We start from the raw sequence: 23,210 nt of genomic DNA on the forward strand, positions 1-23,210 counted from the left end.
ACTGCAAGTGCAATAGTAGTGGCTGACGGTCTAGACTCTCGTACGTTATTATCTGCTATGATGTACTGATAATACAATTCCCGTTGGTTAATTAGTAGCTATCAGCTCATTTCATTAGAAAGAAAATGGATAGAGTTTCTTACATAAACAACAGATATATTTTACAGGGCAAATACCATTGTTGACACTTGGGTAACTCAAAGGACAAGCCCTTGAAGGAATAATTGATATACAGTTTGTGAACACTGAATATGCATATTGCATACACCTCAATAACTCAATCTCTATCCACAAACTGTGATATTCAATTCTACACACCAACATGAACACCAACGCCCTTAAATATACGTAAGATACATATATACACTGTTAATCAAACCGAATTACATCCATCCATCAACTTAACATTCATGAACATGAAAAGACCAACAAATTAGTGCCCTTCCAACAAACTGAACATTTACCTGGGAAAGTAATGCGACCGGCCAACCAGGGGACCATGTATCTTTAATTTCTTGGTCATCGTCTAATTTTTTGTTTTAATTTACTTGTTTCAGGCACGAACATATACATAAAAACATCAGTAATGTCGGCTCAGATCACCGGTCAGTCCGTGACGCTGGTATTAGCATTAGTACTCTTTGCATCTTAATTTATATAAGTGGGCGAGTGATTGACACTCTGCTCCATCTCCGTGTACTTTGATGATCAGAAACACCAACCAGAAGTTGCAATCGCCGGGACAGATGCTCCCATGTCAACCTTCTGCTTTGCCTGAATCTGAATCAAGTTTGCCCGGAGGCTCACTTCCTGCACCTGCAGTCCAAACACAATGTAAGCCATGAAACAGAATTATTTGTCATCAACTAATCCAGGAGCTTGAGCTTTCGTTGCAACAAAAGAACAACTAGACTAGACAAAAAGAAATAGAATTAGGGAGTAGGCAGCCAGGCAGCACTAGTGCTGGAGAAATGGAGTATATGACAATCAATCCAAATCTTAGTAGTACAGAAGATACTGATCTCACTAGACCAGATTAGACTAGACTAAATCTGGTTCTGGTGAGAGTGAGGCATCAGCTAAAAACGACCATTTACCAACCTGCAAGCTAGTGACAATCCTTGCCAGCTTCATGGCTTCCTGCAGGCCCTCCACCTCCTGCTTTATCGTCGTCGACAGTTCTTCCAGCGTGCTGCTCGTCACCCCAGCCTGAATAATAATGCACCACCAAAAAAAAAAAAATCAATCACTCATGCAAGGTTCATATAATTGCATCTAAACTAACCTTTCCTAGTAACCTCGCCTCAAAATCGCCTGTTTGTTATCTTTATCAGCCAAAACCAAATTTTAAATTTTAAAAGTTAGTTTAAGTCGTTGATTTTTCTAAGGTTTTTTCATTGTAGTTTATTTTTAATATTGGTTTTAAACCGTTAAGAACGCAGATGTAAATTTTTTCCATTAGATTATTTTTAGTTGCTCAGTTTATTTTTCGACAGTTTAGTGGTTGATTTATCAAAAGGCTGAATTAATTAAGCGTGTACCGTGGCGAAGAACATGTCGGCGTTGGCTTCGATGTCGTTCACCGTGCCCACGCACGCGAACATGGCTTCGTGCAAGCTCTCCATGTCGCCCTGCAAATGTGAGCAATTTGTTGATGGTTGGTTGGTTGATCAAAGAGTGTAAATATTTCTGTCAGAGACGACGAGGGGAGTAGTGGAGTATACTTGGGCGCCGTCGGCTAAGGGGAGCGCGGTGCAGGCGGCGGCGAGGACGGCGCCGAGGTCATCGACGGCGTCGGCGTGCGGCTTGGCGAGGGAGTCCCACGACGCGAGCAGCGAGAGCTGCGGCCGGAGCAGCCTCGCCAGCTTCAGCTTCTGCCGCCGCCGCTGCGCCACGATCCGCTTCGCCGCCTGGATGTTCCGGAGCTCCGCCACCCGCAGCCACGTGTAGAACAGCTTGTTCTGCATCCATCCATCCATGGCGCGCCGTCAGAACATGTACGGGAAGCGAGCTAGCGTGCGTCCATGGCGATCGGTGTCACGGCCTCACCTCGGCGGCGGCGGTGGCGCGGGCCATGGCCTTCTCCATGCGGGCGTTGGCGAAGCGCCACTGGAGCAGGCGCGCGGCGAGCATGCGCGCGCGGTGCGCCGCCTCCTCCTTCTCGGGCTCCTCCTTCCTCCGCGTCATCATGTCCCTGAGCACGGCCGATCCTCTGGTGCTCCCGGCGTTCTCCGGCGACGACGACCCCCCCGATGAGCTCCGCCTCGGCCGCCTCGCCGGCTCCCACGGGCCCCTCGCCGCGGCCGTACCCAGCTCGTGCACGGTGTTCTCCTTGCTGCTCAGCGCCCGCCGCGGCGGCGCCGCCGCCTTCACGGCGACGGCGCCGTCGTCGTCGGCGCTGTACTGCTTCTTGCCGCCGCCGCCGAACGAGGCCGCCTTGCGGAGGGACCGCGCGAAGTTGGTCGACGAGAAGAGCGGCGCCGGGCGCATCCCGTCGTAGACGAACGCGCCGGCGCCGCCGGCGCGCGACGCCGTGGTGCTCGCGCTCCGCGCCAGCAGCCGCCTCGACGCCGTGAGCGGCCGCGCCGCGCCGCCGCCGACGCCATTGGACTCCATAAATTAAATAAATTAATAAATATAAGTTAATAAATATCGCGGCGATTAAGCTTGGCCGATCAGAGCAAGTACATTGCTGGCAAACCCTAGATTCTAAGTTGGGGAGAACCCTGCAGCACTAGCTCTCGATCGAGCTAGTGCTCCGGCTTCAAGAAACTTGTTGCTGCCTATACGTTGCATCGTGGAGAGGTAGAAGAAGAGTGTTCTTGAGAGGGCACGTCGCTCTCTTGACATGATGGAAGAGCTAGATTTTATTCTTCTATATACGCACTAGCTAATTGCAATTAATCATGTACATTAGACATTTGTACAACACATTTCCTGCCAATTGAATACGTCCATGTGCTACGATACTTTCAGTGTAGATACGTAGAGAAGGATGCCTTAATTTGTGACGTATTTGATGGGTTCAGATACTAAGATTATTGTTTAAGCATACACACCCACAAAAAAGGGAGAGATTTGTAGAGAGAGAGATGCTCCTCCAAACATTTTTTAAGAAAAAAAAATATATCTGACCCATCATTTTGCTTATTCGGGGAATAAGCGAAACAACATATTTGCAAACAGAAAATAATTTGTGAATAAAACTTTTATACACATGTTTTTATCAACCTAAAAGCGAAGGCCAAAAAATAAACTTCGATGAAAAAAAACCCAAAATGAACTCTAAATTTAAGGTCGAAAAATCAAATTTTGGTTGATAAGCATAAGCGAAAAGATGAGACCCTTAGGGTTAAAATCACGCATCCCTTACCACGTACTGCATCTCTTGTTTAAGCATACACGTGAAAGAAAATGTTCAATCATTTTCTTTTTGTTTAAGCATACACGCGAAAAATGATTTCTTTTTCACGTAGTCTTTTTGGATGCATGTGGAATTGTGGAAAGGGAGATGAGAGAAATGCGAGGTAGAAAATGGTGTGGGGTTTGGTGGGAGAAAGGGAGAGGAGAGCTCGATCGATGGCCATTGTTCATGCATGGCGACCTAAAAAAAGGGGGGGGGGGGGGGGGGGGGCAATTTGGCCATTATGCATGCTTCATCCTCGCACACGCAGGAGCTGGCTGCTTGTGATGGTGTAATCTGCGGCGGAAGAAAGGGAGAGAGAGATGTCAACGTTGGGAGAGATAAAATGGCGTATTTAGGTGAGATTTGTGAAGGTACTGGCTACCTATCTACCGAAAGAAACCTGTATCGGTCCATATACTACTGATCCTGAGTCAAGGTCACGGCCATCTAATAATTCTTCATTTTATTTGATTTTTAAAACTGACAGGCTCACCACCCTAATGGATTAAATTTAGGCCTTGATGAAAGTTTGTCTCCATTAGTTCAAACCCAAATTAAATAATGGGCCTAATCCTCTTGGGCCAGATTTGCTGATTAGCTAAACAACAAACTATACTGTTCCTTTCTTCAGAGCCCAAGACCGGGGTTACAGATTGTTTGCTGAAAAACGGTATGACCGTATGATCAGTGCAAACTTTCCTGAAAACTGAACAAGCAGGGGAGACTCCTGCCGATGAATAAGTTGTCCTTGTTCCAGATTAGGTCAGAATATTCATCACATGCATCATGTTGAAGGTGATAATAAGGTCATTTGATTAATTCCAATCCCTACGCATAGAAGACATGCAACACATAGTAGGTACTTGTAATGTATTTTGAGTGATTAATTAATTAGTGGCATGCAAACAAATATTGGGCCTAACCTCTTTGGACAAACTACTGATGGGCCACATCCTCTGGTCCAAATTTGCTGAAGTCTTTAGAACAGTTGTGTGCTATTACAGTTCACGGATGACCTTACCTTATGCTGGGGCTACAAATAACTGTTTAAACAGTATGATCACTGCTATTTTTTTATGTTGGTTGCTAACTACAGTAGATTCTTATATTTGGAACAGAGGCTGTCAATATTGGATAACCCACGGTGTACAACTGACATTTTCTAGTACAGTACCTAATCCTCTCTGAATCTGAACTCTGAAGAAACAACTGTAACATATGTGACTGATTCATCTAAAGCGAGAAGGAAACGGTAGAAAACAGAGATCTTCGACTAATTTCTAGGACTAATAACAGCATGCGCGTTGTGGTTGCACCCATATACGCATTCTTCTTTCTTCTAGGTTGGTTGACCTTGTGCTAGATGACAACCTGAATATGTTGAAGATAATATCTGAATAATCCTGCTACTTGTGGCATTAATTAATTGTGGCCTTAAGAAGCTACCTAGACTTTTTTTTGGGAGTACTAAGCTTTCTTCCTCAAATGTGCACTACACTACTAACACCTGAAGCATATTTCAGGTCATATATCACCAAACTAATCACTGATTAAAACCCTCCCGAGATTGTACTCGCATTCTGAATTTCTAATCTATTTCCATTGCGACTCTGAATTTCTGGCCGGTGAGTTGAGTGTGGCCGCCACGCGATATGATATTATCTGGCAGGAAGCCAATACGAGTGACGTGGACATGCATACCACATGAGTGGCTGACAGATGGGCCCAGCTGAGCTGCCCGAAGACTCTGACGAGCACACACACACGTTCGTGACGTTGGTTAAAATTGGTCAAAACAAAGAGAGTATCGATCCGTCGCGGTCGCCTTGCCCTAGACGTATGGATCTGAAACTCTGAATCGCTTCTCTATTACTGCATCTGCGAATCGATCGACCGTATGAATCCGAAGAACCGAAGCAAACATATCATCGACGAAAAGGTCAGGTCAGCACCACTCAGCAAAAGTGCAGCGAATTAATCAACGTGTGCGAAAAGTGCGTGTGCACTGGAGTACCTGATAAGTAGTCGACAAGTCGTGTCTTCACCGCGTGAATCTTCATCGCATCGTATCGTATCGTATCAGTAGTTTTTATGGAGTAGTTTTATTTTTTTTTTAACCTTGGGTAATGTATTGCTAGTACACACTATACACACAGGTTTTGCCTGAAAGTCTGAATGTGCGAGCTACTGAGCTGGTCGTTTCTGAAGGAGTCCGTCGTCCATCGAGATACTCCTCTTAGGAGCAGTAACTTTCATGCTTTATGTGACAGCAAAGGTTGGCATGACTGATTAACCAAAGGTAATGGTCGTTGATGGTGAGCTACAGAGCTAGTGGTGTGTCCTCTTGTTGTGCCAGTGACTAGTGTTAACGATCGTTAATATCCTAACCGTGTGAATCGATCAGTCGTATACTACTGGTAATAGTAATATTGTGGATTTGTAATACTCCATCCATCACATTTTATGTATAGTTTTTATTCTGTGTTCAACGTTTAACTTTTCATCTTATTTTACTTTTTTCTTAATTATTAGATGATAAAATATGAATAGTATTTTATGTGTGACTTATTTTCTAAAATAATATTAATTTCTTAAATAAGACGGACGGTCAAATGTTAGATGCATAGACTGAAAACTGCACTTAAAATGAGACGGAGGAAGTAGGAGAAGTGAAATTCTAAAGTTGAGCGAGGTGAAGCTAGATATATGAGGGGGTGCCCAGGAACCCGATAAAGCTTTATCTCATCTATTTTACCATGTGTGTATCCCTAAATATAAATTTATACAACTGAATCAGTTTAAACTTGATCTAAAGTAAAATAATTTAAGCAAGTGTCACCTCTTTTCATTTCGTTTTAGCTGCGCCCCTTACTTGAATAGTACTCCTCCATCCTAAAATATTGACGCCGTTGACTTTTTTAAATATGTTTGACCGTTCGTTTTATTTAAAAAATTTAAGTAATTATTAATTCTTTTCCTATCATTTGATTCATTGTTAAATAGTTTTTTACGTATACATATAGTTTTACATATTTCACAAAAGTTATTAAATAAGATGAACGGTCAAACATGTTTAAAAAAGTCAACGGCGTCAAATATTTTGGGACGGAGGGAATACTAGTATATTTCGTTTCCTTCACAGGCAAGTGAGTCCGGCCGCATTTGAAGTCAAAGAGTAGTAGTAGAAGAGAAGAGGAGGTCTGAAGGGAAGCTGCAGCCTGCAGTTTCGTGAAACCCCAAAGTATCTTCTTGCCTGCATCTGCATCTGCAACCTGGAACAGTAGTACTCACTCTGCAAGTGCCAAGTAGCAGTAGCGATCATGGGCGTTGGCCGGCCCACTGACGTACGGTGCACTAGTAGCTTTGAGAGTTGGAAGAGAGTGGCCGTGGCGCTGGCTACCTCTGACCACGGCCATGGTCACGGTGGGTTCAACTGGCAACTGCTGCCAACGCGCATCCGACGCAGCACGGCTAATCCGCTACTCCAATATGATGCCAATACGCCGCTGCGCCTAACCGGGCGGTGGATTGGTGGCTGCAATATATTGCATGGACGTACGACTCTACAAGTCAATCGCGGCGTGCGTGCCCGCGCAGCGCGTGGTTGGTGTCGCGATTCAATTCAAACTTGGGTCAGCCCGTTTTGGAAGCAGAGATCACAAGGGGACAAACCGAGCGAGCGAGCGAGCGAGCTAGACCGGCAACCGAAGCAAAACCAAAGCTAAGCTAGCGACCGGCTTATTAACCGGCCGGGTACGTTGGTGACGACCACGACGATTCAATCCCCTTTTTTTCCACTTCGATACGACGAAGAATTTTTTTTAATGAACGTGCAAAAGAATTAGACGACTAATATATTACTATAAGAAAAAAGTTTTAGTTACACAATACAAATCGGTCAGACCGGCTTATGCCAGGGAAAAGGGAGAAAAGATAAAATAAAAAAGCTGAAGCTTAGAAAACTACCGTGGCTAAACATAAACTCCAAACAGCGGGAAGGGGCCGAACCACGCTATACACCCAACAAGTCTCTAAAAGCGGCAACGTCAGCTAAAAACCACAGATGGCCTTCCGAGTGGATGGACTCCAGAACCACTGAGACTGAAGAGAGCAAAAAGTCGAAAACCCTACAGTTCCGTTCCTTTCATAGCTCCCAAGAGATCACGAGACATGACGAAGATTCAACACTCGCCGTTGCTATAAGTACGATCGAGTCTGTGAGTAAACAAAAGAGGTGTTTAGATGGGACTAAAATTTTTTTTAGTTCTCGTCACATCGGATATTTGGACGCTAGTTTGGAATTTTGGATTAGCTGGAGGCTGTCGAGCGAGCGTGGCGACACGGCCATTCTCTTCCTCCTAGGCAAAACGTCCTCGTGTGCCACGTACTACTGTAGTGCGTTGCTACTGGTACGTGACAAAGCACACTAGCTACGTACTGTTGGCTCGGCCTTATCGCGACGCCCACGAGAAACGAAAGCTGCATATTCTTGGCACACTTTTCACCCAACACTTTTTTGGCCTTTGGACGCTCATCCGGCCGGATAAATACCGGACCTCACTCTCACGACTTTATCCAGTTTTGTTCATTAGTAAGTAGATTATTATCATGTAATCTTTTTAGTTACAGAGGTATACAAAACGTGGCTGGGTTCGTTCCTAGAGGAAAGATTGTCGCACATTTCCTAAACTATTAAATGATGTGTGTTTTAAAAAAAATACACCAATTTTTAAAGTTCAAATTATTAACATTAATTAATTATATACTAATGACTCATCCATAGTATCTTTCCAATATTATTCTTTTCACATCTCTCTGGTTAAAGATTTAACTAAATTTATAAACAAATATAGTAATATTTATAATACTAAATTAGTATCATCAAATCAATAATTAAACATATTTTTATAATAAATTTGTCTTGGGTTGAAAATGTTAGTACTTTTTTCTATAAACTTAGTCAAACTTAAATCAGTTTGACTTTGACTAAAGTCAAAACGTCTTATTACTAATTAAAACAGTCATCAGCACAGGCATGTAGGACAACACAGGGATCGCGATCGATGATCGATGATCTCATCGTCGGCGATACATATATTTATCATTCTTTCTTTGGAGTGCTACAATAAGATTATAAGTGGCCTGGGGGGGGGGGGGGGGGGCAATCATGGAGCGAGTTAACATCAGCACACGATAGAAACGGGTTTAATTAATCCTGACGTGTAAGGTTTCAATTGGATCGTTTCTCAGTTGGAATTAAGAGCAGGTACAATAGCTGGCTATAAGCCAGCTGCAGACATATTTTAAGGAGATAAATAAGAAGACAGAAGAGCAGCGGGCTACAGATTTGTAGCCAGCTGTAGTACGGACTCCAAAACACAATATGTGTATGACAGATGAGACCAGATATTAATAGTGTAGTATATAACTATTGTATGAATAAGCTATTATATTGACTATAAATAAATTAAAACTAGTAGTTGGCTATACTATTAAACTTGCTCTAATGTAACGGGGCAAGCAAAGGATCAGACCAATGAGGCATATGCTTTTTCTTTACAATGATAGATGCCACCTTTAATAGCTCAACCCAAAATATTAAAGTATTCCTCTGACTATATCCGATACTACCTTATCTAAAAGCCGTCATTTGTGTCGTTTACAGTTGATTATAAGTAAAATAATCTAAAGATAAAATTTCTATATATATTCTCTCTGGGTTAATAATACTTGTCGTTTTGAACAATAGTACGGTCTCAAAAAAAAAAACAACTTTGACCATTATTTTATTTATAATATGTACTCCCTCCATCCTAAAATATTTGACGCCGTTGACTTTTTTAAAAATGTTTGACCATTCGTCTTATTCAAAAAGTAATTATTAATTCTTTCCTATCATTTGATTTATTGTTAAATATAATTTTACGTATACATATAATTTTTACACATTTCACAAAAGTTTTTGAATAAGACGAACGGTCAAACAAGTTTAAAAAGTCAACGGCGTCAAACATTTAGGGGATGAGGGAGTATAAAAGTGCTAACAAATATATGATTTTATTAAATTATTTTTAAGACTAATCTATACATATAGTTACAATATTTAAAAGATAATTATTTAAAAATTGATTAATAATCAAAGATTCTAAAGTTTGACCTCATCCTTATCTAAAAAGAAAGTATTACCAACTCGGATGGAGTACATTTTTAGTGATCTAAAGGTCAATATAAGAAATAAAGCATGATGAAAAATAACAATAATCAACTTTAATGGTGAAATTCTAATATTTCAATTTTGTTTGCGGCTGGTACATTGATTGAAGAGCAAACAGCAAAGAGTTTGCAACTGATTCCTGTACGATTAAATTCCCTGCCCGCTATTAGAGATTATGCAACTGCCGGACGGTGACGTACAAAGAGAACGATTCTCTCCTTTAAATTTGACATTGAGCAACAAAATTAAATATCTTGATCGTAGATGTACCTGAAGAGAAGCAAAGCCTTGGAGAGGTTGAGCCGTTGAACAGCTCGTCTACACGTCATGGGAATAGAAAAATAATTTTCCGAATAACATAAGCCCAGGTTTACGTGCACTAAGCCTGCAGCCTGGCTAAATCTCTGCGTAACATAAGCTTTAATACTACTCCATTTGCAGCTTGATTAATTGAAGCTTAGCTTGCCGCTGCCATTTAATATGCCGTCACCGATGCTGATGATGCGGATCTCTGGCGAAAGATTTTCACACACATCTCTGTACCAAACCAAAGCATCAATTCTTTTTGTTCTGAATTGGCTCATTTTTTTTAACCGCAAAAAAGGAGAAGAAAATAGTAATTCGTATTTTTTTCCTTTTTTTTGGCTAAAAGAAACACTCTATCTCTGATTCGCTGATGAAAAAGGGGAGAGCTCGTGCCGTTGTGCGTGTGTAGCATTTGTGTTGACGACGACGAGGTCGGCCGGGGGCGACGAACGGGTCAATCCGAGCCGTCCAATCCCCGCACGCGTCTTTACTTCGCATTCGTCTTTCCTCTTTCCTTTCACGAGCCGCGCGGCGCACAGAGCGTTTGCTGCACCTTCTTTTTTTTTTCTCTCTCTCTTTCTCATCCGCGCGCGTGACACGGCCACGCGCACCCAGCCGTCGCTGCGGGGGTGGGCCCACTCCCGATCCAACCCCACCTGTCAGGCACGTGTGGGCCCCACCTCTCCACGAGCACACCCATAAATAATGGAAACGCCGCGCCGGCCGCTTCCCCTCCTCCTCCTCCGTCTCCTCTCTTCTCCATTTTTTTTCTCTCCTCTGCTTTTGAAGGAACTCGAGAAGCATCAGCCGCATCTCTACTACTACTACTACTACTACCCTTGCTCTGTCTGATCCAAGTCCAGGCAGCAGCTAGCTAGCGTGGTGGTGGTGGAGTCGACGGGGATGGGGTGGTGGCCGCCGGCTGCGTGGCGGCGGTGGGGGGTGGTGGTCGTCGTCGTGGCGGCGTTGATGGCGGTGTCGGCGACGGCGGCGGTGGAGGAGGAGTTGGGAGGGAGGGAGAGGGGAGTCGTGGCAGCGGCGGCGCAGGGGCGGTGGCCGAGGCACCGGCACGCGTACGCGGCGATGATGTACATGGGGACGCCGAGGGACTACGAGTTCTACGTCGCCGTGCGCGTCATGATGCGCTCCCTCGCCAGGATCGGCGCCGACGCCGACCGCGTCCTCATCGCCTCCGCCGACGTCCCCGCCGACTGGGTCCGCGCAATGTGAGTCTCTCTCTCCGCCTCTCCGATGCTCACCTCACGATCGCTAATCGTCGAAACGAGGGGGTAATTACCCTCGCTAAGCCATTGCCAGCGCACGCTAGTTTCTTAATTAATCAATAAAGCCGCGTTTCTTCCTATGGAGGTTTCTGTTTTTGAGAGAGCTTTTCTTCCTCTGGAGTTGGGAACAAGGAAGAAGAAGAAGATGACGTGGAAAGGGCATTTCGGGTATGTTTCAACTAGGATTTAATACTAGTAGATGGTTTCGTGGGAGGGGGCCGGGCCCAACTGCAGAAGGGGAAGCTTCTTATCTGATTAATATTTTAGTGTATCGGATTTTCTCATTGTGTTTGACGATATGAGATGTGCACTGCATATGCTCGGTTTCAACTGGTGATGTTCTTGTCTGATTACATTACCGTTAGTTACTTGTTCTTTCTGGCTAGTCGCTATATATGCCAATATGAAAAATAGTTGTGATTTGGGACGGTTGCGCTGGCTTTGGAACTTTGACTATCTGTTTGCTTGCCTTGGTTGGTAAGGAGTACTAGTTCAATTAATGTGGTCAACTTTCCTTTCTTTGAAAAAATGAATCAGTTGCACCGATGGATATTCTCAGGGAGGGTCAAATCCCAAATGATTTGTTCGAAACTTCGAATCAATGGCTTCTTTGTCATAGTCAAAACGTTTCAGACAACAAGCAATGCGAACAAAGATGGTTGCAATCACATTTCTTGTTCAAAACTTTCCATGCTGTGGTTTGTTATTACAAGATCTTCATGTGATCTTTTTTTTTTGGAACTTGACACCTTTTTTATTGTGAATGGAAACAGGAGGGAAGAGGATGGCATGAGAGTGGTGCTGGTGGAGAATATGAAGAATCCTTATGAGAGCAACCTTGGAGGGATCAACAAGAGGTTTAAGCTGACGCTGAACAAGCTCTATGCGTGGACCCTGGTTGACTATGAGCGCGTCGTCATGATCGACTCCGATAACATCTTCCTTCAGAAGACCGATGAGCTCTTCCAGTGTGGACAGTTCTGTGCCGTTTTCATCAACCCTTGCTACTTCCACACTGGTCTTTTCGTGCTCCAGGTACGATGATGCAATTCCTGTACTTTGTACAGTATTTTCTAGTCTGTACCACCTGTTCTATAACTCAATCTAGAATAGGATGTGATCTAACCTAATACAATAAATCTGGATAGGAGGTTTGTCCAGAATCGTTGTACTAGGTTTGGACACATCTTATTTTAGGTTGGGTTACTTTGGGACAGAAGGAGTATGCTGGTTGAGATTTTGTTGCCTTGATGATTAAAATAAGTTGCTTCTGCCAGGTTACATAATGTTCATTAGAGTAAAAACAGTGTGTTTCTTAAATTTGACCATACCTACAGCTGTGTTGATGGTGGCATTGGATTGGTAATGAGTCATATGACAGTTGAGCCACTACCAATGGATTGATCATGCATTGGCCATTTGGAGGGTTTGATGAAATATGAGCTGTATTCTGCCAATCTGTACAGTGGATTTTAGCCATTGGCAGGTCACAGACTGGATATTTTCCTTCCATATTCATTAGAATATAGTATCCGTTAGGGAAGTACTACGATGAAATAGCATGTCATTAATAAATAATCAGTGTTAAGTTGTCACACCTGAAAATATCTTCTGCTCACACATATGTAGTGGCAAACAAGTAATCTGATGCTGGTACTATTTCCTGTTACAGTAATCTGACATCGGCAACATTTTCCATTTACAGCCTTCTATGGATGTCTTCAAAGGCATGCTTCATGACCTAGAGATTGGCCGTGCCAACTCTGATGGTGCTGACCAAGGGTTTCTTGTCGGCTGCTACCCAGACTTGCTTGATAGACCAATGTTCCACCCTCCTGAGAATGGCAGCAAGCTCAACGGGACATATCGCCTTCCTCTTGGTTATCAGATGGATGCATCCTACTACTGTTAGTACTACTGTTATACATTTCTCACTTTCATTTTGCTCTTGCCTCTTAAAGATTATCTTTGACACCCTTTTGGTGGAGTAATGCAGATCTCAAGTTGCATTGGCATGTCCCTTGTGGGCCCAACAGCGTTATCACATTCCCCAGCGCCCCTTGGTTTAAACCTTGGTATTGGTGGTCATGGCCAATCTTGCCACTGGGCCTTTCCTGGCACAAGCAACGGTGGGATGATCTTGGGTGAGTAAAGACAAGAACTGAACTGAAAACATGTGCTTGAGCAGACTCTAAACTCCACTTTCATCCTTACTGTTCACTTAACTTTTGCATGTTCACATCAACAGGTATGCCGCTGAAATGCCAGTGATCCTGATGGAGATATTGATGTACGCAGTCATTATAACCATTACCAGGTTGGCAAAGCCTGGGATGACAAAACTGTGCTATAATCGGCGGCCCGAGAAGCAAAATGCCATGGTGCAGGGGCTGATCAAGATGTCTGCAATCGTGGCCATGCTAATTGCATATGCCATCCCGTTCTTTATAATCCCACGCACGGTTCACCCATTCATGGGCTGGTCCATGTACCTGTTTGGTGCATTGGCATTGGGAGTGCTCGTGAGCAATGCCTTCTTGCTTCCATTGCTTGCTGTGCTCACGCCCTGGTTAGCTATTATTGGCATGTTCTTCGTCATGGCATTCCCGTGGTACCATGGTGGTATCGTGAGGGTTCTGGCAATCTTCGGGTACGCATTTTGTTCTGCGCCGTTCTTGTGGGCGTCTCTGGTGAGGGTGATGGACTCGTTGCAGACTATGCTCGAGAGGGAACCGTTCTTCCCTCGGCTTGGTGAACCGGCCCAGGAAACCGAATTCAGCAAGCTGTTTTGATTCAATTTGTACAGATTCAGATGCATCTTCATTTGGACAGAATCACATTCTCTAATTCTTGATTCATTCTGACGATTTTGGCTCAGGCATTCTACTTTGTGTCAGCAGCAATGTATGCCTGCAGCAACCATGATTGATGCAGATACAGTAAAGATAGATCAGTCATACTCTCAAATGGGTAAAGTGCGTGTTTAGCACATGGAATGGGACGGGGCATTGTTGTACATTACCTTTTTCTTTCTTTCCAAAGCTGAGTTTTAGAGCAGTTTACTCTCAAATTCCTTCTCTATGAAAACTACGCATATACAATCTTGTTGGACTTGGAAACCATAATGCTATTATTATTAAGTGACATACAAGCATCTGAACAAGAAGTCTACTAGCAACGAAATCCAGACTCAGAACTGACCACGAAATTTATCATCGGGCAAGTTGCACGATTTACATCTGGTTGATTTGAAACAGCAAATGAAGAATTTTGATCGAAACTTGTAATTTTGATAAATTGGCAGAATGTCAACAAGTCATCCTCCCTTCGTTTAATCATATGAGTACGGCGAACAAGACTATATAAAATACTGTACTACGCAATTGAAGTTAGCTGGTAGAACAACAAGAACGCTGTTGTGATAAGTCTGCTATCTATGGTTGGAGAGATTAGAACGTACACGGCTTCCTAAACTTGAGCATCTTGCCTTGACTTCTCTAACAATTTGCTCTGTAGTTGTGGTTGTTTAGGAAGAACAATCTTAGCCCCTTGACCTGATGACGAGAAATATCTCTCCAAAATCATCTACAACCAAAGTAAAACTGGTCAAGTTCAGGTAGAAACTGCCACAAGGAGAGAAGTCTGAAGAAGCATTCCGAAACATAGAAATACCATGGCAGAATACGCATCAGATTTGACATCACGTGCAGACCTCTTGACTCCCCTGAAAAACAAAGTTCCAGACTCTGAACAATGCTTTCTAGTACTGAAATTTACAGAACATGTTAGGACGACGACAGCGAGGATTCAGGTAGCCATGATTTACCTGGAGATCATGAACTCGAGGGCGTCGATCGTTGTCCTGTGCTCATCCTGCAGATACACCCGCAATCCCCTGCACATTTTCAGATAGACGCATGATTATGAACACGACACTGAACATTGCACATTGCAGGGCAACCTTTCGGAGTTGCATTTTGCCGGCGTAAGTCTTTTCATAGTTTCAGTTTTTATTTTGCTTTTTCTCCCTTCCCCTAGCATAAGCCGGTCTGGCTAATTGCGTTGTGTAACAAAAACTCTTTTTCTTCTAATATATTGACGCAGGGCAACCACACTGACTGACTGAACATTGAACAGTGCAGTGCAGTCTGCAGCTTTGCAGCCACACGCAATGCAACGCACCTGTCGGCCGCTTGGACGGCGAGCCTCCCGACGACGCTCCGAACCTTGTTGGACTGCGGCGTCTCGCTCCCGTCGGCGGAGACGGGGAGCCCCACGATCAGCTCGTCCGCCTCCTGCAGAAGAGGGGAGAAAAACGAAAAACGAGCGGCAAATTCACAAACCGCCGCCACATTTGGGGAGAAAATAATAATCAAAATACGCGTTGAGTTTGATCATTCATCTGCACCTGCTGCTGAGCTATGTCAAGCAGCATCAGCTCCAGCTTCTGCCCACGCAGCTTCAGAACCTAAGCAGGACTCCGATTTCAGATCGCCCACCCAAGGCGCAGCAAACGAGGGGGATCGAGAGTGAGAGCGCGTACAGTGAGGGGATGGGGGAGGGTGATGCCCCTGCCGACGGCAACTCCGGTGCGTGCTTCTCCCAGGTCCACGCCGAGGCTGAACCCGCAGCCGTCCCGCCGCCGCGCCGCGTTGGGCAGGAGCGCGGCGGGTAGCTCGTCGGGGCTCCCGGCGCCGTTCGAAGGAGGCGAGGCCCTGATAGCGTTGGCTCTGACACTGCGTGGTGGCTGCGGCGGAAGCTGGAATCTCCGGAGAGCGGCGGCGGCGGCGGTATCCGCGCCGGTTCGTAGCAGCGGCAGCGGCTCCACCGGCTTCGCGGCTGCCATGGCGGATTGCGGAGGCGGAGCCGCGGGGAGGAAAGCGCTTCGGTCGTTGTGGATAGGGAAGTTTTTGGGCCATACTGGGCCGGGAAGTAAACCGGCTGAGATTCGAGCAGGCCCAACAAGATCGCATCAGACTATTTAGGGTCGCTGACACGTAGACCCTAATAAAAAGTTATTACAAACCTCAACATAAAAACATAGCATGATAACAATTACTCCACATCAACCCACTAAATACTACTCCCTCCATCCAAAAATATAGCAACCTAGAACTAGATGGGACATCATCTAGTACGATGCATCTGGACATGGACATGGAGCCTGTACCAGGTGATGTCCCATCTAGTTTCAGGGCCTGTTCACTTTGATGCCGAAAAAAAACCTTACCAAATTTTGGTATTGCCGAAATTTTGGCAACTTGCAAAATTTTAGCAGGATTTCTTATATAGTTACCAAAATTTGGCAGCAAACTAAATGTAGCCATTTTTTTTGGCAATTTTACTAAAATTTGGTAAGGTTGAAAATGGCATCAAAGTGAACAGACCCCTAGATTGTTATATTATGGGACGGAGGGAGTACTACTACATTCGTGAACTTGGTACGGAGTATGCGGGAAAAACTAACTGATTCTGATGGAGAGATTATCTCCGAGCTTTCTGCTGCAAGTACATCTGTTCCATGTGTGATTGCCTATCTAAATAAATGAACTACGCTGATTCTGAATGTTTGACTTCGCATTTGTGTTTTCAGCTACAGACAAGATCACAAGATCGACATTCAGAATCTGGTGCTAGTGATCTGTCTGCATCCAGCGTAAAAGGAACTTGGAAGTGAAGCACAGATCAAGAGAGTGGTAAGTGCTTCTGACTTCTGAACATTTCCTTCCACACTGCAAAAAATCTTACTTCTACTCACGAAGTCAACATTCTTTGTCAGAAATACTACTATTACTGCTACTAAGATTCAGTTGACCAGCCAACTGAAACCCTCAACTTGTCAATTTCGTTGATATTTTTCCTCTCTAAAGAAGAGTTCACTGCTATCGCGCATGATCAATTTTGTCATCCAATGTCACAAACATCCCATCTTTGTTGCCCAGTGAATCATGAGATACTGATTTCCCACCATGAGAAACTAATCATACTACTAGATGGCCCATCTAAAATCGATAGCGCGTAAAGTATATTTTGCTTGCAAAGATTCCAAGTTTTCCAACCCATCGATCTCCTGTTTTTCCACCGAAAGATCATATCAGTTTAACAGCAATGCAACCTTTTTTTCCTCTCTAGCAAAGCATCTTGAGCCACTGTTTGTCTGTGTGGATGGACCAGTTGCTGCTAGCTGCTGCTGCTACTGCTTTCACTGTCAAGCATCTTGATCTCACCCTAATGCAGCACTGTTCGGATAATTTACAGCATGTGATTGCACATCTACATTAGCAACATCTGGGAATGGCCAGCCGAAAGAGTTCATCTTTTGTATCAGGCAAGCATCTATCCAATGCTGAGCTACTAGCTACTGATGTGTGTAATACAATAATGTACAGGGAGATGCCTGCAGCCACAAGCTACATTCGATTTCGCTTCACCCCTTTCACTGTTCGATCACCCGACAGCCAACTAATTTGGCACGTATATGTACTACTATTGTAGGTCATCTGTAGAGCCTACCTGGCTGGCTGGGCTGCATTTCATCATACTGTCAGTACCACTACCTTGTCTTTTAACTTTGTCATGTTACCTTCATGACTGTATTTATGCAACGTTTGCTTTCCCTTTTTTTTTCTGGGTTAATTCACCTACCAGCAACCTGAATTCCAAAGCATATACTGAAGCAACCGCTGATCATCTGAAGAGCTTGATTGCTTTCTGCTTGTAGCAGATCGAGCAGGGTTCAGACAGTTCAGTATCATTAGTCGAGTGACAACTGACAGTGTGCTTAGCTCCGATCTTGTTTGGCATGCATGGCCCACGATTTGGTAGCATTGCATTGGCATTGCAATGCATCTGGTACTGCACTGTGGATGCATGATCTTTGATTATTATTGTAACTGCACAGGGGGGGACAAAGCTAAAGTAAAGTTCAGTTAGTACCACAGATGAGTGAAGCGAAGATCGAGGAGTAGCTAATTAAGCTATAGCTCTGAACATTATACACATAGCTTGACTTGGAAACTACGGTTACTTCTGCTAGCTAGCTGGTCCTCTTCTTGGTTGGAGCTAACAAATGGAGGGGGGAATCTCGTACAGAGCCGATCGAGATCGATTCTTCAGAGAAGGCAGCATATGCATCCTTGCATGCAGAATTGCAGATCGTCGATCGTCGTCGGCTACGTACAGATCGATCGTTGACCCAGTACAACAAGATCGAGGAAGATTATACAATTGGGACACTCTAATCAGATGATTAATTGTCGTGTCAGGAATTGGGGGTTGGTGCTGGGTTAGCCAGGGTAGGTAGTAATGTCGACGCTGCCGTATCAGCAACCGAACATTGCATATGCCTCCCTGCATGCTTTCTTCTACACTCTCTGCAGCTAGCAGATGAGACTTCAATTTGGAAGCAAGTTTCCTGTCAATATATCTGATGGGGATTTCCTGTACATTTTTTCAGCCAAGTTTATACAGAATCCTTTTAATTTGCTCCCAGCAAGTTTAAAAAGCATCTAGCATGAGCACCATACACCAATTAGAAAGATGTCAAACTAGAGTGGATAAATTAATAAGACCAATCCCTAATTAATGATTACCCCCATTGACAAAGCCTAGATTTCATCATCCAACATTACACCATGCACGCACCACTGACCAAGTGAGATCAGACAGTGGCCACCACACTTCCAAAAACCTTTTATATTTCCCCAGTTGCATGTTGTGCACGCGACGACGACCCACCTGTGCGACAAAATTCTATTCTCCAATTTGCCGCCGAGATAAAATACATCAATCGATCGATCAGCAAGCAATCAACACCACCACCAGATATACATCGATCGTGGATTAATTGATCGATCGAGATGCATGGCTCAGCATGCGAGAGAAATCTCTCATGACATGGTAGATCTAGTTGGCACCGAGCCACCATGCATACACGTTAGAACTTAGAAATGTAAGTGAATCGACACGTAAATCTACTTATATAAATAAGTGGGTAACTTGTGGGTTTCCGCGTTATAGCCTGGCTTGTTGCACATAGGGATACAAGTGGATTAACTCTATACCTACTTATAGATCAAATTATCAGGTGATCCGGGATCAATACACAAGTTAATTATTCACTAATTTTACCTATAAATCGATTCACGGGTCGATCTACTCGACTCCCTACGCAAGCATACACTCGAATGCATCCGTCCAATTGAGATTATTGACATGCATGCATGCGACTTACCTACTTTGTCCACCGAATCACCGATCGATCTCGGCCGTCCAACTGAATGATCGGACGTACGATCTCCGTCCAAAAGGGAATGGGGCCCACCACGACGTTGACCGGGTTCAATCTTGACTGCCACCGTGGCAGCAATGCATTAGGCATGGCACCACACCCCTAAATTAGTTGGTCTCCAGTCCATGGGTGAAGTGTACGTGCGAGTCAATGTAGAAGATCCCCTTATTAAGGCCTAACTAAACGTCAAATGTGTAATGTGTGTGTTGGAAGCTATGGCTCTCCACGGGAACCAAGCCAAGTGATCGCTCCACTGAAAATTCTGAAGAAAAAAAAATTCTAGAAGATGGAGATCGATCTGCAATGCATGGTAGAAGAAGATTCCTACTGCTACTGCTTTCTACTCCCTCCGTCCCTAAAAAGCTAACCAAGTATTAGATGTGACACATCGTAGTACTATGAATTTGTACATTTGTCCAGATTCGTAGTACTGGAATATGTCATATCCGGTCCTAGATTCGTTTTTTATGGGACGGAGGGAGTATGTGCTCACACTACACTGACATTTCGGCGCACCCATCAGACTCCTACCTTTCACTGACATGATACTAGTTGTAATTTTTCAGGCAAAAAGATAAATCTAGAACTAAATGTGACATATTTTACTACAACGAATCTGGATATAACAGATGTATGTTTAAATTCGTAGTACTAGGATGTGTCAAATACAGTACTAGATTGTTTTTTAGATGGAACGAGTAGTTACCTTAGATGGAACGAGTAGTTACCTAGTACTAGTTGCCTGATTTGCATGGTTGATCTTGATAGAAAGGTGAGGGAGTGTATGAAGAACCGAACGAAAAGGAGCAAAATCGAGAGTCGCGCTAGCTAGGCTCCAAAGCAACGGCGAGCAGTTGGCAAGCTCATCTGAGCCACTGCCAGCCCGGGCCCACTGGCAGAGCCAGGCTTCCATGGCCCCACCATTCATCGTCACGCCCGTGCCATGTGGGCCACACGCCCTGACACGCTGGAACGAACAAGTACTAGTGCGAGCAGGAGAGCCTTTTTTGCATTGGCAGCCAACAGAGACAGGCACAGCTGCTCTCCTGCTGCCTGCTGCCCAGCTGCATCAGAGTATCACAGAAGCAAAGCTCCAACCAGCTAAATTCTAGTTTAATCCACTACCACTAACCAAAAAAAAAAAGAAGCTAAGATAAACTACAACAGCTAATCTCTCACTGACATTGTGGGGCCCAGTGCAGGTACCGGGCCACTGAGCATAATTAAGTGAAGTGTGTGCACAATGCATGACTTTGTGATTCACTATTGAACAAAAAAACGGTGTGGCATGAGCATGAGTTGTGTCATGAGTGATGGGGTGTACTGGTGTTAGGCAAAAGGACAGTGTGACCACCACCTCTGGAAACATGGAAGGCACAGAGAAATCTGAGCTATAAATTTTGGTTTTTTTAGTACTTATCAATGAGCATTTTTTAATCTGATCAAGTTAGAGGAATAAGTAAACTGTTACTGGTAATGTGAAGTTCATAGTAGCAGAGGTTAATGGTAAGACAGGTTAAGAAACGAATGAATGCGTTCAATGAGATGAATGGAGCAAAAATATCAATTTGATTTAGATACAGAGCGCCCAAAATGAAAAAAAGAATTTTCAGCTGCTCAACTGAATTTTCAGCTCTAGCAATAGCAGCAACAGCAACAGTAACTGAAGCTTAAGCAACAAGAGAGAGAATTCTCCATGATCTGGTATTCTGGTTCTTGCAAGAGATGCAGAGCTTCTTACCTCGAATGAATCCATCCTTGCATGCAGCTAGGAAGCAGTTTGTCCTACCGATTTCTTGGTGATCTGGAGTTGGCAGCCATGGATGATCAGCTGGTTGGTGGTGTGTGGTCACTGTCTCGTGCTGGCGAACTCGGCGTCGTACACGGCGGAGAGCTCGAAGTCGTCCTCCATTGTCGCCGGCATGTTGAGATCGATGGAGCCGGAGCTCTCGCCGCATTTCGCCGGAGACGGCGAGGGCGAGGGCCGAGCGCCGCCGGATGGCATGTGGGCGCGCTTGTGGCCGCCCAGGGCCTGGCCGGAGTCGAACACGCGGAAGCAGAACGGGCACTCGTGGATGGCCGGCGCGGCGGCGGAGCTCGCCGGCGCCGGACGTGGCGGTGGCACGCAGCCGCCGCCCTTGCCTCTCTTGAGGCTCGCGCGGTGGCCGCCGAGCGCCTGGTACGACCGGAACACCTTACTGCATGCGCCGCACTGGAACCTGCTGGTGCGGTGGCGCGCCGCCGCCGCCTCGCCGCCGCCGTAGCTGAGCTCCTCGTCGTGATCCTCGCCGGCCACGTCGCGGGCGTCCTCGTCTTCTTCGTCGAACACGTTGACGACGTTGTCGTTGTTCTGCTCGGCCTCCGAGCTCGCCCCCCGGTGGTGGGTCTCGTGCTCGGATCTGGAACGCGTCCACGAGTCCCGAGACAGCATCACGAGCGACATGGCCACGTCCTCCTCCGTCGTCGCGTCGGAGACGCTGCTCGCCGGCTCGGGATCCGGCGCGCGACGCCGCCGCCGTGCCCGCTTCGACCGCCTCCGGCTCACGGCGAAGAACGACCCCGCTCCGCCGCGCGGCGGGGACGACTCCGTGTCGCTCTCGCCGTCCTGCACGACCGACGACTCGCCGCCGCCACCACCACCACCACCACCACCGGAGAATTCACCGGCGCTCACCTTGTAGCTCCTCTTGGGATTCTCGCGCAACACGTACGACGTCAGCGTCTTCTCCTGCTCCGTCTTCTTCGTCATCTCCTTCTTCTCATCCATCTCGATCTCCGTCGACGACGTGGACGCCAGTGACATCGCCGGCGACGACGGACAGTACGCGGCGGCCGCGGCGGCGGCCATGACATGGGAGCGCATGTGGCCGCCGAGAGCGCGGCCATTGTGGAATCGGCGGAAGCAGAGCTTGCAAGTGTGCTTGTCCATCACCAGCAAACCGATCGATCGATCGATGGATCGATCAAGCAAGAATTCACTTACTTGCTTGAGCTGAGCTGAGCAGCTGCTTCTTGCTTCTTGCTTTGCTTTGCTTGCTTCTTTTCTCCTCCCTTTGCTTGCTCCTCTTGGTTGGCTTTTGGCTCCAAAGATGATAATAATTTTATGGGGAAGAGAGGTAGAACAAGTGTGAGGAGAGTGGGGAACTCAAAAAGGAGTAGGTGACAAGCATCCTTCCACCAAGGAACAAGATCAGCAAACAAGAAGAAGAAAGAAAGACTGAAAGAAAACAAGTGGGAGAAGGAGGTGACAGACAATGCCACTTAAATACACAGCAATGGCAGGGTGAGAGAAGCAGAAGTTGCTCAAGGGTTTTCACTGAGATTTGCAAAACCGAAGATCCAAAGTAATTAACTGCTAAAGATGGGGTGGGCCCACCTGTCAATGGCACTGTTTCAGAAACGGAAAATTGGTCTGTAAAACTGGCCACAATTCAATGCAGGATCAACCTGGCAAATCTTCAGGTCAATATACTGCAAAATGGGGCTAGTGGGAGTTACTTGCAATTTCAGAGTTTGATGCATTGCCTTTTCTTTAGCAGGGAATTAAGCAATATAGGCTGTCACATGCCTGTTGGCGCAAACAATGGAGGGAATTTATAAAGTAATTTGTGTGATGCTTTTGTGGAGGTGCATTGGATTTGACCAGTGGGAGATTATGTGCTCATGGCCAATTGTGAGCCATTTTTTTTAGATAATGTAAATTTTAAGGGA

The 23,210-nt window shown here is 45.3% G+C and overlaps 4 protein-coding genes across 5 annotated transcripts; 1 reads left to right on the forward strand and 3 right to left on the reverse strand.

Moving 5' to 3' along the window:
* Nucleotides 1–689: 689 nt before the first annotated feature.
* Nucleotides 690–2,805, reverse strand: LOC127786401 (QWRF motif-containing protein 7-like). The gene is made up of 5 exons (XM_052313807.1): nt 2,050–2,805; nt 1,725–1,961; nt 1,542–1,631; nt 1,102–1,209; nt 690–816 (listed from the first exon to the last, which is right to left on the reverse strand). Exons 1-5 carry the CDS (start codon nt 2,614–2,616, stop codon nt 709–711), a joined length of 1,110 nt encoding a protein of 369 aa, XP_052169767.1. The 5' UTR covers nt 2,617–2,805; the 3' UTR covers nt 690–708.
* Nucleotides 2,806–10,678: 7,873 nt separating this feature from the next.
* On the forward strand, nt 10,679–14,353 carry LOC127753109 (putative glucuronosyltransferase PGSIP8). Of its 2 annotated transcripts, none has more exons than XM_052278578.1 (5): nt 10,679–11,152; nt 11,983–12,244; nt 12,915–13,116; nt 13,206–13,353; nt 13,458–14,353. In XM_052278578.1, the coding sequence occupies exons 1-5, from the start codon at nt 10,830–10,832 to the stop codon at nt 13,999–14,001; spliced, it is 1,479 nt and encodes a 492-aa protein (XP_052134538.1). In that variant the 5' UTR covers nt 10,679–10,829; the 3' UTR covers nt 14,002–14,353. The 2 variants fall into 2 exon arrangements, with proteins under 2 accessions (XP_052134538.1, XP_052134539.1); XM_052278579.1 differs by lacking the exon at nt 10,679–11,152 and adding an exon at nt 11,193–11,377.
* A 124-nt stretch (nt 14,354–14,477) lies between these two features.
* On the reverse strand, nt 14,478–16,092 carry LOC127753110 (uncharacterized). The gene is made up of 6 exons (XM_052278580.1): nt 15,753–16,092; nt 15,618–15,677; nt 15,392–15,504; nt 15,036–15,104; nt 14,882–14,933; nt 14,478–14,794 (listed from the first exon to the last, which is right to left on the reverse strand). Exons 1-6 carry the CDS (start codon nt 16,053–16,055, stop codon nt 14,678–14,680), a joined length of 714 nt encoding a protein of 237 aa, XP_052134540.1. The 5' UTR covers nt 16,056–16,092; the 3' UTR covers nt 14,478–14,677.
* A 4,948-nt stretch (nt 16,093–21,040) lies between these two features.
* LOC127786229 (zinc finger protein ZAT4-like) lies at nt 21,041–22,760 on the reverse strand. The gene has a single exon (XM_052313567.1). The coding sequence runs from the start codon at nt 22,426–22,428 to the stop codon at nt 21,349–21,351; it is 1,080 nt and encodes a 359-aa protein (XP_052169527.1). The 5' UTR covers nt 22,429–22,760; the 3' UTR covers nt 21,041–21,348.
* Between the last annotated feature and the right edge of the window lie 450 nt (nt 22,761–23,210).

This window comes from Oryza glaberrima, chromosome 10 (genome assembly GCF_000147395.1).
Source record: "Oryza glaberrima chromosome 10, OglaRS2, whole genome shotgun sequence".
NCBI lineage: Eukaryota > Viridiplantae > Streptophyta > Magnoliopsida > Poales > Poaceae > Oryza > Oryza glaberrima.

Excerpts from the sequence above, each read along its gene's own strand:
- LOC127786401 (XM_052313807.1), bottom strand. The coding sequence starts at position 2,616 with ATGGAGTCCAATGGCGTCGGCGGCGGCGCGGCGCGGCCGCTCACGGCG. Across the intron at positions 1,962-2,049 it reads GCGCCACCGCCGCCGCCGAG|AACAAGCTGTTCTACACGTG; the intron begins GTGAGGCCGTGA and ends GGATGGATGCAG. Across the intron at positions 817-1,101 it reads GGATTGTCACTAGCTTGCAG|GTGCAGGAAGTGAGCCTCCG; the intron begins GTTGGTAAATGG and ends TTTGGACTGCAG.
- LOC127753109 (XM_052278578.1), top strand. The coding sequence starts at position 10,830 with ATGGGGTGGTGGCCGCCGGCTGCGTGGCGGCGGTGGGGGGTGGTGGTC. Across the intron at positions 12,245-12,914 it reads CTGGTCTTTTCGTGCTCCAG|CCTTCTATGGATGTCTTCAA; the intron begins GTACGATGATGC and ends TTCCATTTACAG. Across the intron at positions 13,117-13,205 it reads GATGGATGCATCCTACTACT|ATCTCAAGTTGCATTGGCAT; the intron begins GTTAGTACTACT and ends GGAGTAATGCAG.
- LOC127753110 (XM_052278580.1), bottom strand. The coding sequence starts at position 16,055 with ATGGCAGCCGCGAAGCCGGTGGAGCCGCTGCCGCTGCTACGAACCGGC. Across the intron at positions 15,678-15,752 it reads CCCTCCCCCATCCCCTCACT|GTTCTGAAGCTGCGTGGGCA; the intron begins GTACGCGCTCTC and ends AGTCCTGCTTAG. Across the intron at positions 15,505-15,617 it reads TTGACATAGCTCAGCAGCAG|GAGGCGGACGAGCTGATCGT; the intron begins GTGCAGATGAAT and ends CCTCTTCTGCAG.
- LOC127786229 (XM_052313567.1), bottom strand. The coding sequence starts at position 22,428 with ATGGACAAGCACACTTGCAAGCTCTGCTTCCGCCGATTCCACAATGGC.